Here is a 16,320-nt window from a genome sequence, read left to right on the forward strand (position 1 = left end):
CACTCAACTTGGGCAAATCGCTCAACACAATTGGGGTGTATGGTCCCCTTAATAGTCACATGGGTATTCACAGTGGCTCGGCTCTGGGAGATGCAGTTACTTCCTGTTAGTTTGTGATTGGCACCACCAGGGCAGAAATTTAAATGTCACTTTAGCAGAGACATGTAAATTATTTAAAAACTCACATAGCTTTTAGCCCATCTCCAAGCCATCTAATGCCAAAAAGATATTTTGGCTGGAGTTCCACAAAACTTCCACAAAAACATTTCAGAAAGATGAAGTCTTGTCTCAAACATTAGGTGGAAAATCATAAAGTTAATATTATTCACGATCTATATAGCGCCAATAGTTTACGCAACGCTTTACAATGTAGAGGGGGGACAACACAATTACAGTACAGTTCAATACAAAAGGTACAGGAGGGCCCTGCTCGTAGAGCTTACATTCTAAAGGGAGGGGGTGGTGGTACATATTGGACATAAAGTGGCTCTAAACTCAAGGTAAATAATAATTATAGTGAAGCGCTACCCCTCTATTAATAAAAATCAATTGTAGATGTGAACAGTGCCAAAAATATATAACTCCAAATGCATAAAATATTTGCAACAGTGGTAGTACCCCCTATTCCAAAGAGCTCTCAATGGCTAATATATATGGCCTACCGTGATAGTAAAAACATGCCAAAAATATTAATAACAATAAGTGAATAACACACACACTAAATATATAACACCTCCTAGTGACAACGCCCCACGTGATAGATGCTTAATATGCAAAAGATGTGTGAACAAAGTCCTTAAAATAAACACTCTTCTGTGAATCTGGTGTTCTCCATAGGTCACTAACTTGTTCCCCTTCACCATTAAACCATCATGTTTTACCTCATTTATAGACCTTGAACAGGTCCATTTAAAACTACCCCTTAGGGATGTAGCTCCAATGTCTGGCAGCTTAACTCCTGTTCCAGGGACACTTGCTTCAGTGTTCATTAATCCTCATGCGAGTGGTGCTCAAGGAATTAAAAAACTGGCATAGTGCTGCACTATATAAAATTGATGCTTTATTAATCTAAGAATAAAACCTACATTTGTGGGTGAACTTCCTTCAGTGCACTTGGGAAAATCGCTTAACACAATTGGGGTGTATGGTCCTCTAACAGTCACTTGGTTATTCACAGCAACTTGTCTCTGAGAGATGTAGTTACTTCCTGCTGGTGCACGATGAATTCACGAAGCTCTACCCCAGCGAGTTGTGTCACTTGTTACAAGACTTCCTCAAGGAGTGAGAATCCTGGCACCATCTGTGTGTCTATGTAGAAACACATATAAGTGTATGAAGAAAAGGAAAATTGGTCGCACATCATGGAAGGAAGAACTTCTGTAGAGTAGTTACTTTATTGCCAAAGGACGTAGACAGGATGTTACAGGAACATTGGTAGACCGGTTTCACATGGATAACTTGTACTTGTTCACAAAAAAATGTAGCCCAAAACTTGAGCTATTTAAATGCTCCACCCAAAAGTGATGCAACAAAAAGAACCCAGTTTGATTGGCTGACCAACATGTATAGCAATTAAATACACCAGATAAAATCATTAAATCACAAAGTGTGTAAAAACTAGACTTGGAAAAGACTGACATAATAAAGATAGAATGAAGAGTACAGCATGGGGAGAAATATACATCAACCTATATATAAATATATATACATAATAAAGACCCCCAAAAAGTACCTAGAGAGAATTAAAAATAAAACAAAAACAAAATGAATATAAAATAATATACATTAATTGGTTAGATAAACCGGAACAGAGAATACATGAAGCAACCACTGAATCTAAAAATGAGAACATTTATATAGATTGTAGGAGAGCGATCGAAAAAAATTACATGTAGAAAAATTATTACATAACAAAATAAAACCATATATATATATATATATATATATATATATATATATATATATATATATACGTGCATACAATCAAATCACAAATCCAACAACAGAAAAAGTCCTCTTTTAAACACCTATAAACATTTATCTAAATACAGTATATGTAAAAGTACACACGGAAATATATAAGAGTGTTCAGAAAATATGGGACCAAACAACCATACATATACAATTGAAAAGAGCAGAGATGTAAGAAATGGTGTGCCATATAAAGAATACAGCAATGGATATCCAATATTCACAAATGCTATATTAAAGCAATAAATATTCTAAGAAAAACTAGGGCAATCTAAAATCATCCAAGTATCATGATTGATAAAATATTGTGACAACCTTGTGGAATCCAATAATATGTGAATACTTAAAGATAGTACAGAATGACATGATGGCAAATCCTGGAAAACTGTCCAGCATGACGGCAATTATGTGTGCAAAAACTCAAGATGACAAAAAATACCAAAAATGATAAATCACTAGTTCATGAATGAGAACATAAAAATTATTTCATTTAGTCATAAAAATGTGTAATATACCATTCGAAATTTAAAGCATATGGTATACAAGTTTTTAAATGAAAGATCCAAAAAAACTCTCATTTACACAGAGATCTAAATGCATCCCCTCCCCTTTTAGGCAGGCTGACTTTCTCAAGGATCTGTACTCCTACTGCTGAGGTGTCACCAATATGGTATTGATTAAACATTGGTGGAATGATTTTTCTCAATACTGGGTAAATGCTCAATGAATCTATCCCTGAGACGTCTGATTGTGTGGCCAATGTACTGTACATTGCAGACTCTGCATGTGATGATATATACAACATGCTTGGTATTGCAATTGTAGAATGACGGCGTCTCTGTTCTTTCACAGTAGAATAAGAACACACAACCTCCCCTTTGATAATATGCCTACAACAAGGACATTTGGATACACCGCAGCTGAAATTGCTTCTGAGGTGTAACCATGTTGTAGACTGTGTTTTGTTGGTGGTAAATAAATGAGGTGATAAGGAATTACCTAGGGATGGAGCTCTCCTTAAAACCATATTAACACCATTCTTCAATAGATCAGCACATGTCTGATCCTCAGAAAGGATGGGAAGATACCTATATATAATCCTTCTTATAGCCCCAAACTCCAAGCTGAAAGGTGTACTGAGTCGCTCTTTACTGAATCCCTTATTATTGCTCCTAGAATCTTTGTGTTTATTTCCACTGAGCCACTGAGTCATTTCTATCCACTGAGTCATTTCTATCTTTGGATCTTGCAATGAACAGGGCTCTATCTAGCATCCATCTTGGATAACGCTTCTGTAGAAAACATAAATAAAGAGCCTCAGCTTCCTCCTAAAAAATCCATTGGTCACTACATATATGGCAAACCCTCAAAAATTGAACTACTGGAATGCCTTTGATTGTATGGCGAGGGTGTCCTGATCCCGCCATGAGCAGCGTATTACCTGAGAGGGGTCTTCTATACTGGGAGGTTTGCACACCAGAATCATGGCCACACAAATGGACATCTAAAAAACAGATGTCTGTGTTGTTTGACTGGCCTGTAAACCGAAGATTTCTGTCATTATTATTCAGATATTTGAGGAAATTCTCCGAAGTGCCAAAATGATTATCCAGGATAAATCTAAGATCCTCTTTATAGCATTTGAACATTCTAATGTAGTGTCTGAAAGGGTTGGTGCCACCATAAATGAAATGGCACTCCGACCAACCCATGTACAAGTTGGCAAGTGAGGATGAAAATTTAGCCTGCATTGCCGCTCCACACCTCTGGAGAAAGTATTCCTCATATCACCTCCTAGAGACAACACTCCATGTGATAGATGCTTAAAGCGGGGTTCCACCCAAATTTTGAACATTATCTCTATGCATTCTCTTCCTTGCCTAGATGCTGACATGCTGTGTAAAAAAATTTAAATCGCCGTAATTACCTTTTTTCTAATCTTCTTAGCACTTCCTGGTTTTCCTCCCATGGGAGTAGGCGTGTTTCTAGCCTCTCCCAGACCTCCCACAGTCCCCTGGGAGCTAGTCTCAGGCTTCCCAGCATGCATTGTGCAACAGCGTCATCACAACATCTCGGTGAATGCTGGGAGCACAGCATTCACCGCATCCAGGAAATACATGGTTGTGGGCTTCAAATGCCCACAATGAAGATGGAAACCGCCTTCAGTGAATTTTATAAGTTATTCTTTACAACGAAATCGGACACAGGCAGACTTATTACACAGAACATGTGAGTAAATAATCATGAGAAGAAAAGTTTGTGAATGAACTCCAAAAAAAAAAAAAACGATAGATAGGTGGACCCCCGCTTTAATATGCAAAAGAAGTGTGAACAAAGTCCTTGAAATAAACACTCTTTTCTGAATCTGGTGTTCTCCATAGGTCACCCACTTGTGCCCCTTCACCTTTAAAAATATGTGTTTATCTCATATATAGACCTTGAACAGGTCCATTTAAAACTTCCCCTTAGGGATGTAACTCCAATGTCTGGCAGCTTAACTCCTGTTCCAGGGACACTTGCTTCAGTGTCCAGTAATCCTCACGGGGTGGTGCTTCGAGAATTAAAAAACTGGCATAAACTGTATAAAATTGATGCTTTATTAATCTAAGAATAAAACCTACATTTGTGGATGCACTTCATTCAGTGCACTTGGGCAAATCAATTAACACAATTGGGGTGTATGGTCCCCAAATATAGCTGCAAGCTTCATGTGAGATTTATTGCAAACCTTTTTAGGTTACTGCATATTCTGAGTATATATATATATATATATATATATATATATATATATATATATTAGCGCAGGGGATCAGATACTACATTCTAAACTGAAGGTAACTCTATTAAAGTACAAAACTCTAAACTCCATTGGGGCAAAAAACTCCAATCTACCCACCCCTGTCCCTAAACACTTACCTGACTGAATTAATGATCCAGCGCTGTCCTGGCTGCAGAAACACTCCTCCCACTTCCTGCTTTCACAGAAGACACTGAGAATAGCGGGAGCCATAGATTCCTGCTGCTGTCAGTCAAACTCTTGTGAGGTGGGTGCAGGGGAGTGACTTACTGTTCATGTCTATGGATACACACAGCCCACCCCAGGAGCACGCCTGTGTGAGTGACCTTTTAGCACCCAGGTTGCTGAGGGGGTACCTGAAGGAAGGAGGAATGAAAAGTACCGGCTGTGGACTGAAAAAGAGAGAGAGTTTTGGGCATTTACCCTACTGTATGTGCATTTTGAAATAAAGCCTCCTGGTGCTCTGGCTCTCTTGTGGACTCCACTTGTGTATATGCATCAAGTAAGACTGAGACAACATTTTATTAATTTTGATATCTCCTGGAGTTAAGCCTCAAATATTATTCCTGTAGTAAGGTAATTGCTGACTTCTGCTTCCGAAGATACTGATTTGATTGCTGTCTTGCTGATCTAACACCATGCACATGTGTTCCAGGTCTTTTATCCCTAGGTGCCCTGTTATCCTGCATAAATGACTTAGCAACTAGACTTCCAGGCAACTAGTATTTTCAGTAAGAGGTCAGAAATATAGAAACACTTAGGGCAAGTAAATAGCAGCTACACATCCTCGCTCAGAGTTGCTCTTGTTGGAGCCATCTGGATAAGATAATTATGTAAAGCGAATTGCAGCAGCAATATAAACAGACATTGTTCAGGCTCATACTGCCCAATATAATAGCCTCAATAGCTTGTAGACAAAGCTAGGCAGCTCTGTTTGCAGGAGCACATGCCCAGCACTCCCGTGGATTAAATTTAAAAAAAGTTACTTCGCCTATTGTACATGTTCGCATATTGTAAACAGCTTGGTGACTTGGAGCTTGGAGGCTGGCAAAGATTGACTTCCAGGATGCCATGGGTCCAAACTGCACCAGCCCATTATGACATTGATATGATTTTCCCCTTTTTTTTTTTCATTTTCTACATTACAAAAGTTTTCAACAACAGACCCGGTCTGATGCAGCCCTCTCTTCCTTCAGGATACAAATCTTGTAAAGAGGTGCGTGGCTCCTAATTAGATATGTGCAATATGTTTTGTTCTAAATTTGTTTTTTTAACGAATTCCGACAAATTAGTTAATTTGGAAATATCTGAATTAACGAAAGCCCGTTTAACTAATTTTTCTGAATATTGGGAAAATCGAATATTCAAAAATTCAGAAATTCAGAAGTTTTGAATTTACGAATTCTGAGTTTTCGAATTTCCAAATTAAAGAATTTTCGAATTTAAGAATTTTTGAATTTACGAAAACAAAAAACGAATGAAACAAAAACAGAAACGAACTAATGTTTCGGCAGTGCACATGTCTACTCCTAATCAGCTGTGCTAGCATAGAGCACTGGAATATGAGTAAAGGAAGCAGCATTATTACTGAAAGAAAAATTTTTTTAAGGCTTTTAAGATTTCTAACTAAAAACCCTGGCAACAGGGTAAAAGGTGAAATACATTTATATATATTGGCCTTCCAATGCATATGAGTGACTATGCAACCAATTTTGGGACAAAGAACTGTGTGTGTAAAATATACAGTGCGGACGGAAAGTATTCAGACCCCCTTACATTTTTCACTCTGTTATATTCCAGCCATTTGCTAAAATCGTTTACGTTCATTTTTTTCCTCATTAATGTACACACAGCACCCCATATTGACAGAAAAACACAGAATTGTTGACATTTTTGCCGATTTATTAAAAAAGAAAAACTGAAATATCACATGGTCCTAAGTATTCAAACCCTTTGCTGTGACACTCATATATTTACTTCAGGTGCTGTCCATTTCTTCTGATCATCCTTAAGATGGTTCTACACCTTCATTTGAGTCCAGCTGTGTTTGATTATACTGATTGGACTTGATTAGGAAAGCCACACACCTGTCTATATAAGGCCTTACAGCTCACAGTGCATGTCAGCGCAAATAAGAATTATGAGGTCAAAGGAACTGCCTGAAGAGCTCAGAGACAGAATTGTGGCAAGGCACAGATCTGGCCAAGGTTACAAAAAAATTTCTGCTGCACTTAGGGTTCCTAAGAGCACAGTGGCCTCCATAATCCTTAAATGGAAGACGTTTGGGACGACCAGAACCTTTCCTAGAGCTGGCCATCCGGCCAAACTGAGTTATCGGGGGAGAAGAGCCTTGGTGAGAGAGGTAAAGAAGAACCCAAAGATCACTGTGGCTGAGCTCCAGAGATGCAGTCGGGTGATGGGAGAAAGTTGTAGAACGTCAACCATCACTGCAGCCCTCCACCAGTCGGGGCTTTATGGCAGAGTGGCCCGACGGAAGCCTCTCCTCAGTGCAAGACACATGAAAGCCCGCATGGAGTTTGCTAAAAAAACACCTGAAGGACTCCAAGATGGTGAGAAATAAGATTCTCTGGTCTGATGAGACCAAGATAGAACTTTTTGGCCTTAATGCTAAGCGGTATGTGTGGAGAAAACCAGGCACTGCTCATCACCTGTCCAATACAGTCCCAACAATGAAGCATGGTGGTGGCAGCATCATGCTGTGGGGGTGTTTTTCAGCTGCAGGGACAGGACGACTGGTTGCAATTGAGGGAAAGATGAATGCGGCCAAGTACAGGGATATCCTGGACCAAAACCTTCTCCAGAGTGCTCAGGACCTCAGACTGGGTCAAAGGTTTACCTTCCAACAAGACAATGACCCTAAGCACACAGCTAAAATAACGAAAAAGTGGCTTCACAACAACTCCGTGACTGTTCTTGAATGGCCCAGCCAAAGCCCTGACTTAAATGCAATTGAGCATCTCTGGAGAGACCTAAAAATGACTGTCCACCAACGTTTACCATCCAACCTGACAGAACTGGAGAGGATCTGCAAGGAGGAATGGCAGAGGATCCCCAAATCCAGGTGTGAAAAACTTGTTGCATCTTTCCCAAAAATACTCATGGCTGTATTATATCAAAAGGGTGCTTCTACTAAATACTGAGCAAAGGGCCTGAATACTTAGGACCATGTGATATTTCAGTTTTTCTTTTTTAATGAATCTGCAAAAATGTTAACAATTCTGTGTTTTTCTGTCAATATGGGGTGCTGTGTGTACATTAATGAGAAAAAAATGAACTTAAATGATTTTAGCAAATGGCTGCAATATAATAAAGAGTGAAAAATGTATGGGGGTCTGAAAATATAAAAATATAAATTTTTATATATTTTTTTCATGTCATTTTTAGCTAATTATTTCAGCTCAGCTTATTTATAGCTAATTCATTTAACAATGTCTTTACTTCTTTATGCCAAGATGCACTCTTTACGCCTTTTGAGTCAGAACCAACCATCACAGATCTTTCAGAGTATGAGCGACAACTTCCGTCCAGTGCAACCTCTTTTCCATCGAGGGCTGAGAGGCAATCTCGATTTTCGCAAACCAGGACGAAAATGCAAAGGAGCAAACTACAAACTTCATGGTATGGAAAAAAAATTTGAATCTTAAATATTTAAAAAACAAACATAGCAATAATGTCAGATGAAAACTGTAAAATTGAAGGTGATTGTAAGATGATCCTCCTCTACTGGGGACCCCTGCTGGCGCTCCTTGCTCCGCCCCCCACCAAGTGCCCCAATAAGAAGTGGCTTGCTATGGGGACACTCGTGCAGGCTTGATCCTGAGTAGGGCTGTTTGTATTTATTCAGACACGCAGCCTGGCTCAGCCCCACCCCCTTCTCTCTACTCACATGTTTTGACTGACAGCAGCAGGAGCCAATAGTTCCTAATGCTCTCAGCCAAGCCTGTGAGACAAAGGAGAGTGGAGAAGAGCTGCTGCAGAAGTGCACAGTGCTGGATCAAGATCAGGCTGAGGTGTGTATTGAGGGGAGGTGGGGGAAGCTATTATTAAAAGATTTTTTACCTTGATGCCTTAAGGTAAAAAAGCTTTTACCTTTACAACTACTTTAAGGTCCCATTTACACTGTTATGATGCATTGTGGTAACACGTTACTACAACATCTTAACAAATGTTAAAGGCATGAGCACATTCCATTGCCATTCATTTTTAAATAGCACCCTACAGAGCTCCAATGCATATTCTGTACAGGGCACCACAACACATTGTAACACATTAGTGTACGCTGTGGTGCAGTGTATGAGAAATAAAGCTACTTGTCAATTTTAATTTTGTCCATTCTTGTGCATTGGCAGCACATTAATTTGAATGAACTGCCTTAATGCAAAGCACATTAGCGTGAAACATAACACACAATGTACCAAAATGAATACATCTAAATAGTCCCTAATAGCAAAATCCAGAAAAACTGTTTTCAATCGGGTATAATGCAAGTGCCTCCCTGTAGAATTTAAAAAAATGCAGCAACTTAGGAATTCCTTGGCTCTTAGGGTTCTATTTATAAGATATTTGCTTTGCCTCAGCATTTGCGGAAAAGTCACAAATAACACCGGTAATGTTTGTAGTATGTGTGAAGTGTCAGTTTTTACTTGTTGCTTTTCTCAGAGTGAATGTAACTTTTCCTAACTTTAAACTCTAATGCCCCGTACACACGGTCGGATTTTCCAACGGAAAATGTGTGATAGGACCTTGTTGTCGGAAATTCCGACCGTGTGTAGGCTCCATCATACATTTTCCATCTGATTTTCCGGCACACAAAGTTTGAGAGCAGGCTATAAAATTTTCCGACAACAAAATCCATTGTCGGAATTTCCGATCGTGTGTACACAAATCCGATGCACAAAGTGCCATGTATGCTCAGAATAAATAAAGAGATGAAAGCTATTGGCTACTGCCCCGTTTATAGTCCCGATGTACGTGTTTTACGTCACCGCGTTCAGAATGATCGGATTTTCCGACAACTTTGTGTGACCGTGTATATGCAAGACAAGTTTGAGCCAACATCCGTCGGAAAAAATCCTAGGATTTTGTTGTCGGAATGTCCGATCAATGTCCGACCGTGTGTACGGGTCATAAGAGAAAAATACCTTAAAGCAGTATTAAACCCACAAGCAAACATTTATTACATTGCAGCTTACCAATTCTTAGATGTAATGGCTGTATTAGATTCCTTTTTTAGACTTTCTATATTCTATTTTCATCTGGTGTTCCAGCCAGCAAGTCGGTTGTTTTTTACAGCACAAACTCTCCAGCAGAATGTATAAGTTTACATGGATGACACAAACCCCTGAACATTGGCAGGGGTAATTAAATGTTCAGATTGTATTTATTCATGCAAAATATTTATCCCAAAAGGAAAACACTGTTTGCTGTAACATGATCATAAAGTGTGAGCTAGAGTTTGACTTTAATTTGTTAGTGGTTTTAAATTTGTTATTCTATTTAACACTCCCCTCCCCCCAGACTGACAATGATTCTGTCTATTGTGCCTCCTGTGCTCATTCCTCCAAAGATGTGTCTCACTAATACTGGAGGTGTGTTACTGGCCAAATCACCAAGTGAAAAGAGAGGAAAAAAAGGCCAAAAAAAGTAAACTGATGCAGCAACCACATCTAATGATTGGTAAGCTGCAATATAGTACATTTTTGGTTTTGGAACTTTAAGTATTAAAGCAGAGTTCCAGTCCCCCTTTTTTTAAAAGACTCCTCTGTACGTGTCTAAACATATACATTTAGAACATGTCATATGTGTGGTCGTTTTAGTTGGTTAAAATATTTGATTACTAACTTGATCTCAGAAGCAGGCAGGTTCCATGATAGCTGTGGGCATCTGAAGCCCTCTTCTCTTCATTTTTGGGATTTCGTTGCAGCTGGCTATCCAGCATGCACCTCCTGATCTTGCGCCTGTGCAGACTGGTCATAAATAGATATGCTCTACTTCCACCCGGCAGATGCAGTTCTTAGAAAATGACGCCTAACTCCTCCCGGTCAGGAAATAAGATGAGATTCTGTCATCAGGCGATTTGAAAAGGACTCCAGGGATACATGATGCCGCTATCCCAGAAGCCCTTACGAATCACCTAGTGACGTAATCGCCTAGAGGTGCTGATGAAAAAAAAAAAAAAAGTATTTAATTACAAAAAAAAATTGTCATTGGTAAAAGCATTCTCAATGCTTTTAACATACAATGCAACAATGAAAAATGGCTTTCAACCAATAAAGAAAATAACCTAACACTATGGGCTAAAAACATTCAACCAGAAAAGGAAATAATATGAGGGGGGGCCTCTGCATTGTGTATAAAGTGTATGGAGATTTCTGTGCTCACCACCAACAATGTAATGAATCATCTACAGTAAAGAGTGAACTGCTCTACAGATTTGATACAATGTTACAGTGACAGAACCAAGTTGTTTACAACGTTGCTCATCTGTGAAGGTTTTCAGTCTGGTAAACTTCTCAAACTAAGTTTTGTATCTGCCGCACTGTATCAATTATCTGACTATGTCACTAGAGATCCACATTTAATTATCCAGCTCCCTTGGACTTTATGGCCATCCCTTGTTATGCTTCTGCCACTTTCCAAGGACTGATGAGGTATTTCATAGAGGATCTCCATGAAATATTAGTTTCAGGGGCATTCATCATGAAATTGATCTTTTATTACAAAATAAGTTTTTTTTTTCATTTTAGTTTTTGCTTGAACTACTCTATACCTCCAATGGTTTCCCAGTGATATAAAGCTGAAGGTAACTTTATAGGAGAGAGATATGCCTTGACCTATAAGTGGTCTGGCCTATTTAAAGAAAGTTTTTAAATTTTATAGAAAAGGAATAGCTAAAAATAAATGGACATTTTATGTTGAAGAACTAGAGATCCTGCAGGGACCAATGAGTCAAGAACAGTAAGTATTTATTTTAAATATTTATTTTCATTTTATGGCATTAGCATCCTGACAAAGCCTGATGAGGGCAACCTACATTGAGTCATACTTAATCAACCAATGCTTCCCTGGATCAGATGGTGGTGTGATAATGTGATCCTTTTCCCCCTCAATCATGAAAGCATGATCCCTATAAGCTAGAAAGATACATGATACACCATTCATCTGTTATTCAATGATTTATGCAGAGTATTTCTTCAGCAGCATTATGTTACATAGTTTTGTACAATAATGCATGTAAGGGCTGTCTTTAGTGCCCTGCCCTAGTACACACCGGCCAAATTACAGGCAGCGTGACCCAATTGAACGGAAACTGAACAACATTCGGGCCAAATTTACTGCAACGGGTCCGACAGAAGCCGGCCATCCGGCCAGCTTCTGTCCGAAGGGCATGTTTGAAAAAGGTCTGCCAACTGGCTCCCTGTCAGTCCTCTCAGCCAGTGGCTGTTGTATCCAGTTTATATCACATATGTGATTTTATAGTTTGATCACAGTAAAGTTTGCATTCTTAACCTCTACCTCTGTTATTTTTATATCCTGACATGTGGGTAAATGTACTGCACTGTATATTATGTGGACATGTGTATTATACAGTATCTCATAAAATGAGTACACCCCTCACATTTTTGTGAATATTTTATTATATCTTTTTATGTAACAACACTGAAGAAATGACACTTTGCTACAATGTAAAGTTGTAAGTGTACAGTGTGTATAACAGTGTACATTTACTGTCCCCTCAAAATAACTCAACACACAGCCATTAATGTCTAAACCGCTGGCAACAAAAGGGAACACACCCCTAAGTGAAAATGTCCAAATTAGACCCAATTAGCCATTTTCCCTCCCCGGTGTCATGTGACTTGTTAGTGTTACAAGGTCTCAGGTGTGAATGGGGAGCAGGTGTGTTAAATTTAGTGTTATCATTCTCACTCTCTCATACTGGTCACTTGAAGTTCAACATGGCACCTTATGGCAAAGAACTCTCTGAGGATCTGAAAAAATGAGTTTTTGCTCTACATAAAGATGGCCTAGGCTATAAGAAAATTGCTAAGACCCTGAAACTGAGCTGCAGCACGGTGGCCAAGACCATGCAGTGGTTTAACAGGACAGGTTCCACTCAGAACAGGCCTCGCCATGGTCGCCCAAAGAAGTTGATTGCAAGTGCTCAGCATCATATACAGATGTTGTCTTTGGAAAAAAGACGTATAGGTGCTGCCAGCATTGCTGCAGAGGTTGAAGAGGTGGGGGTCAGCCTGTCAGTGCTCAGACAGGCTCAGACCAGCCTGTCAGTGCTCAGACCATATGCCACACAATGCATCAAATCTGTCTGCATGGCTGTCATCCCAGAAGGAAGCCTCTTCTAAAGATGAAGCACATGGAAGCCCGCAAACAGATTGCTGAAGACAAGCAGACTAAGGACATGGATTACTGGAACCATGTCCTGTGGTCTGATGAGACCAAGATAAACTTTTTTGGTTCAGTTGGTGTTAAGCATGTGTGGCGGCAACCAGGTGAGGCGTACGTCTTGCCTACAGTTAAGCATGGTGGTGGGAGTGTCATGGTCTGGGGCTGCATGAGTGCTGCTGGTACTGGGGAGCTTCAGTTCATTGAGGGAACCATGAATGCCCACATGAACTGTGACATACTGAAGCAGAGCATGATCCCCTCCCTTTGGAGACTGGGCCGCATGATAACGACCCCAAACACACCTCCAAGACGACCACTGCCTTGCTAAGGAAGCTGAGGGTAAAGGTGATGGACTGGCCAAGCATGTCTCCAGACCTAAACCCCATTGAGCATCTGTGGCGCATCCTTAAATGGAAGGTGTAGGAGCGCAAAGTCTCTAATATCCACCAGCTCTGTGATGTCATCATGGAGGAGTGGAAGAGGACTCCAGTGACAACCTGTGAAGCTCTTGTGAACTCCATGCCCAAGAAGGTTAAGGCAGTGCTGGAAAAAAATGGTGGCCACACAAAAGATTGACACTTTGGGCCCAATTTGGACATTTTCACTTAGGGGTGTACTTGTTTTTTGTTGCTAGCGGTTTAGACATTAATGGCTGTGTGTTGAGTTATTTTGAGGAGACAGCAAATTTACACTGTTATACAATCTGTACATTCACTACTTTACATTGTAGCAGAGTGTGATTTCTTCAGTGTTGTCACATGAAAAGATATAATAAAATATTTACAAAAATGTGAGGGGTGTACTCACTTTTGTGAGATACTGTATATACGAAAATATATTTTAAGTGATGTGGTCCATATTTTTTATGATTCTAGTATATGAATAATGAGAACAAATACAGCCACAGTTTTCCACCCTGATAGGTACAAGCATGTGGGCATAGTTTAAACCAAATCAAGAGGGTCAGTCTAAAATGTAATCATGACTGGCTCTTTTTGATCAGGTATTTGAATTGCATATGGCTGATTAGCTGTTTGGTTTGTGTTGCAGTGGACAGGTTCATGTCTTCCAAGAATATAGACTGATATAATAATGTCATGTCTGTCCAGCCTAAAAAAACTTCCAGTTGAACTTTTGATTCATGAATGAAGCAAGATTGCCATTTGATTTTGTTTTTGAAGAACATTTCTACAAGTTTGCAGATGATAAACCTCACGTGTAATGCACAGTCACCTACACATGGTATGTGAGAAATGATAAACTATTTTTAAAAGTGTGACAGTGATCACTAACGTCTTCTCCTTATTGCCAAATGGACATTATAAAAGCAAGATCTCCTGTCTAAATTACTTTGAGAAAAAAATGGACGTCCAACTTGCAAGATCAGATAAATTATTCAACAGCCATCAACATTTCTAAAATATATAATGAATGTCTCCCAAATATTGCCTGCTCAGAAGTACATGCTGCACAGCTTTTCCTAAAAATGACTTGCTGTTCCTGAAATGTGTGATATCTGAGGAAAAGCATTGCAGGTAATCAGCAGGTGAGAGATGCAAAATGGCAGAAAAGATTAACTAACTTATTTTAATTTCATGCCCTATTAATAAACCAAACTTTTTACCTATTAATATATGATATATGACTTTGAATTGCTGGTTTCATTATGTTGTGAATTTCTTTTAATGGTACAAATGCATTTTGCCAAGTAATAATTCCTGTTTTATAGAAAATCTAAATAAAACAGCCAAGATCAAATTACCATTTATGTTATATTTCATTCAGTATATCAGTGTTTCTTTTTTTGTTTAAAAATTCAAGCAGCAGATTCTTTTTTACAGAAAATGTTATCTGTTATATTTGCTCATATACGAGAGAACAGAATAATCTGCCATATTTGCATATATAGGTGGTCTGCATGGCAATTTACCCAAAAAGCTGTATGGGACCAATCATGCTACCTTAGAACCCTCCCAGTTTGTGCACCTCCCTTGTCCTGTTCAACAGCTAACCATGAAAGGCGTCATTCACCAGTAAAGCCCCCATTGCAGGAGCACTTATTAACCAGTGTCTGCAGCACACACTGCTAAATACATCTCAGAGTTGCTTATAATCTTCACTATTAGACACATACAGGGGAATTATAAAAAGCCCTAACAACACTTTACTGGTGGTTTGGTCCCTTAAAATGGCCTGCACACTATTACTGCACCAAATTAAAAAATAATTAAGATAACAAAACTGAAGGTGATTCTAGTCTTGGTTATTTTTTATTTCAGAGGACAACATATTAGTAGTCAGTAATTAACGGTTCAAAGAATCGGAACAGTACATATTAAATCTTTCATTGCATTCTGCATTTTTTCCAAAGGGGAGTTGGAACCATTTTGAATCCAGAGGAATCTCCAAGAAGGAAAATAAAAGAGCCCCCTCTTCTCTGTGTGCTTCCTATGGTGACACACGGAGAAGAGGAGGAGCAAAGAGCGCCGGCGGGGGCCCCAAGAAGAGGAGGTAAGTATACAATGTTTTTATTTTAATTTTAAAAAATACAATTTACAATTACTTTAAACAACCTGCTAATCCACAGCAAAGTACTGAATGTGAAAATGTTGAATTAGAACTGCCATGTTAAAGTGCAGTATGCCACTCAGTTATATAAGTAGATTCATATACAGTATTGTATTTGGTCTGACCTGGGTGAGCACCTCATCCCATATGAGCAAAAACAGGAAGAAAGTTTGGGGTGGGATTATAATGGTGCCAACAAATAATAATGGAAAACAGAGAATATTTAAAACATGCAATTTATTTTAAACATGATTAAAATTGGATCAAATAAAACCATTATGTATCCTTATACATCTCCATTTATGGGGATCACATTGAAAGGATTCCAATTAATCAGTAGTTACAACATGTTTTGCCAACATTGGCTTCTTCAAGGGACTACAAGCCACCAAAGGGGTATGTAGAACTGCACAAAGGGTACAAACATCAGAAAATAAAAAAATATGCATAAACAAAAAATATGCATAAACAAAATACAACCGTCAAAACACATATAAAAACATATAATTTGCCTTATCCACTGAACCCAGAGCTTACCCCAGCAGACCCCAGGGGGA

General features: G+C 39.0%; 1 protein-coding gene across 3 annotated transcripts in view; it reads left to right on the forward strand.

The window, feature by feature from the left end:
* The window catches only part of LOC141110908 (carbonic anhydrase-related protein 10-like), a 967,215-nt gene extending 952,253 nt beyond the window's left edge, over window positions 1-14,962 (forward strand). Inside the window, exons 7-8 of one of the 3 annotated variants that reach the window (XM_073602696.1) lie at window positions 8,242-8,407; window positions 14,246-14,962. In XM_073602696.1, coding sequence (XP_073458797.1) covers window positions 8,242-8,407; window positions 14,246-14,280 — 201 coding nt within the window. In that variant the 3' untranslated portion in view covers window positions 14,281-14,962. The remainder of the gene's footprint in view (window positions 1-8,241; window positions 8,408-14,245) is intronic. The other 2 variants (XM_073602694.1, XM_073602695.1) reach the window with 2 other exon arrangements.
* The last annotated feature ends 1,358 nt before the right edge of the window (window positions 14,963-16,320 follow it).

Source organism: Aquarana catesbeiana, linkage group LG10 (genome assembly GCF_042186555.1).
Source record: "Aquarana catesbeiana isolate 2022-GZ linkage group LG10, ASM4218655v1, whole genome shotgun sequence".
NCBI lineage: Eukaryota > Metazoa > Chordata > Amphibia > Anura > Ranidae > Aquarana > Aquarana catesbeiana.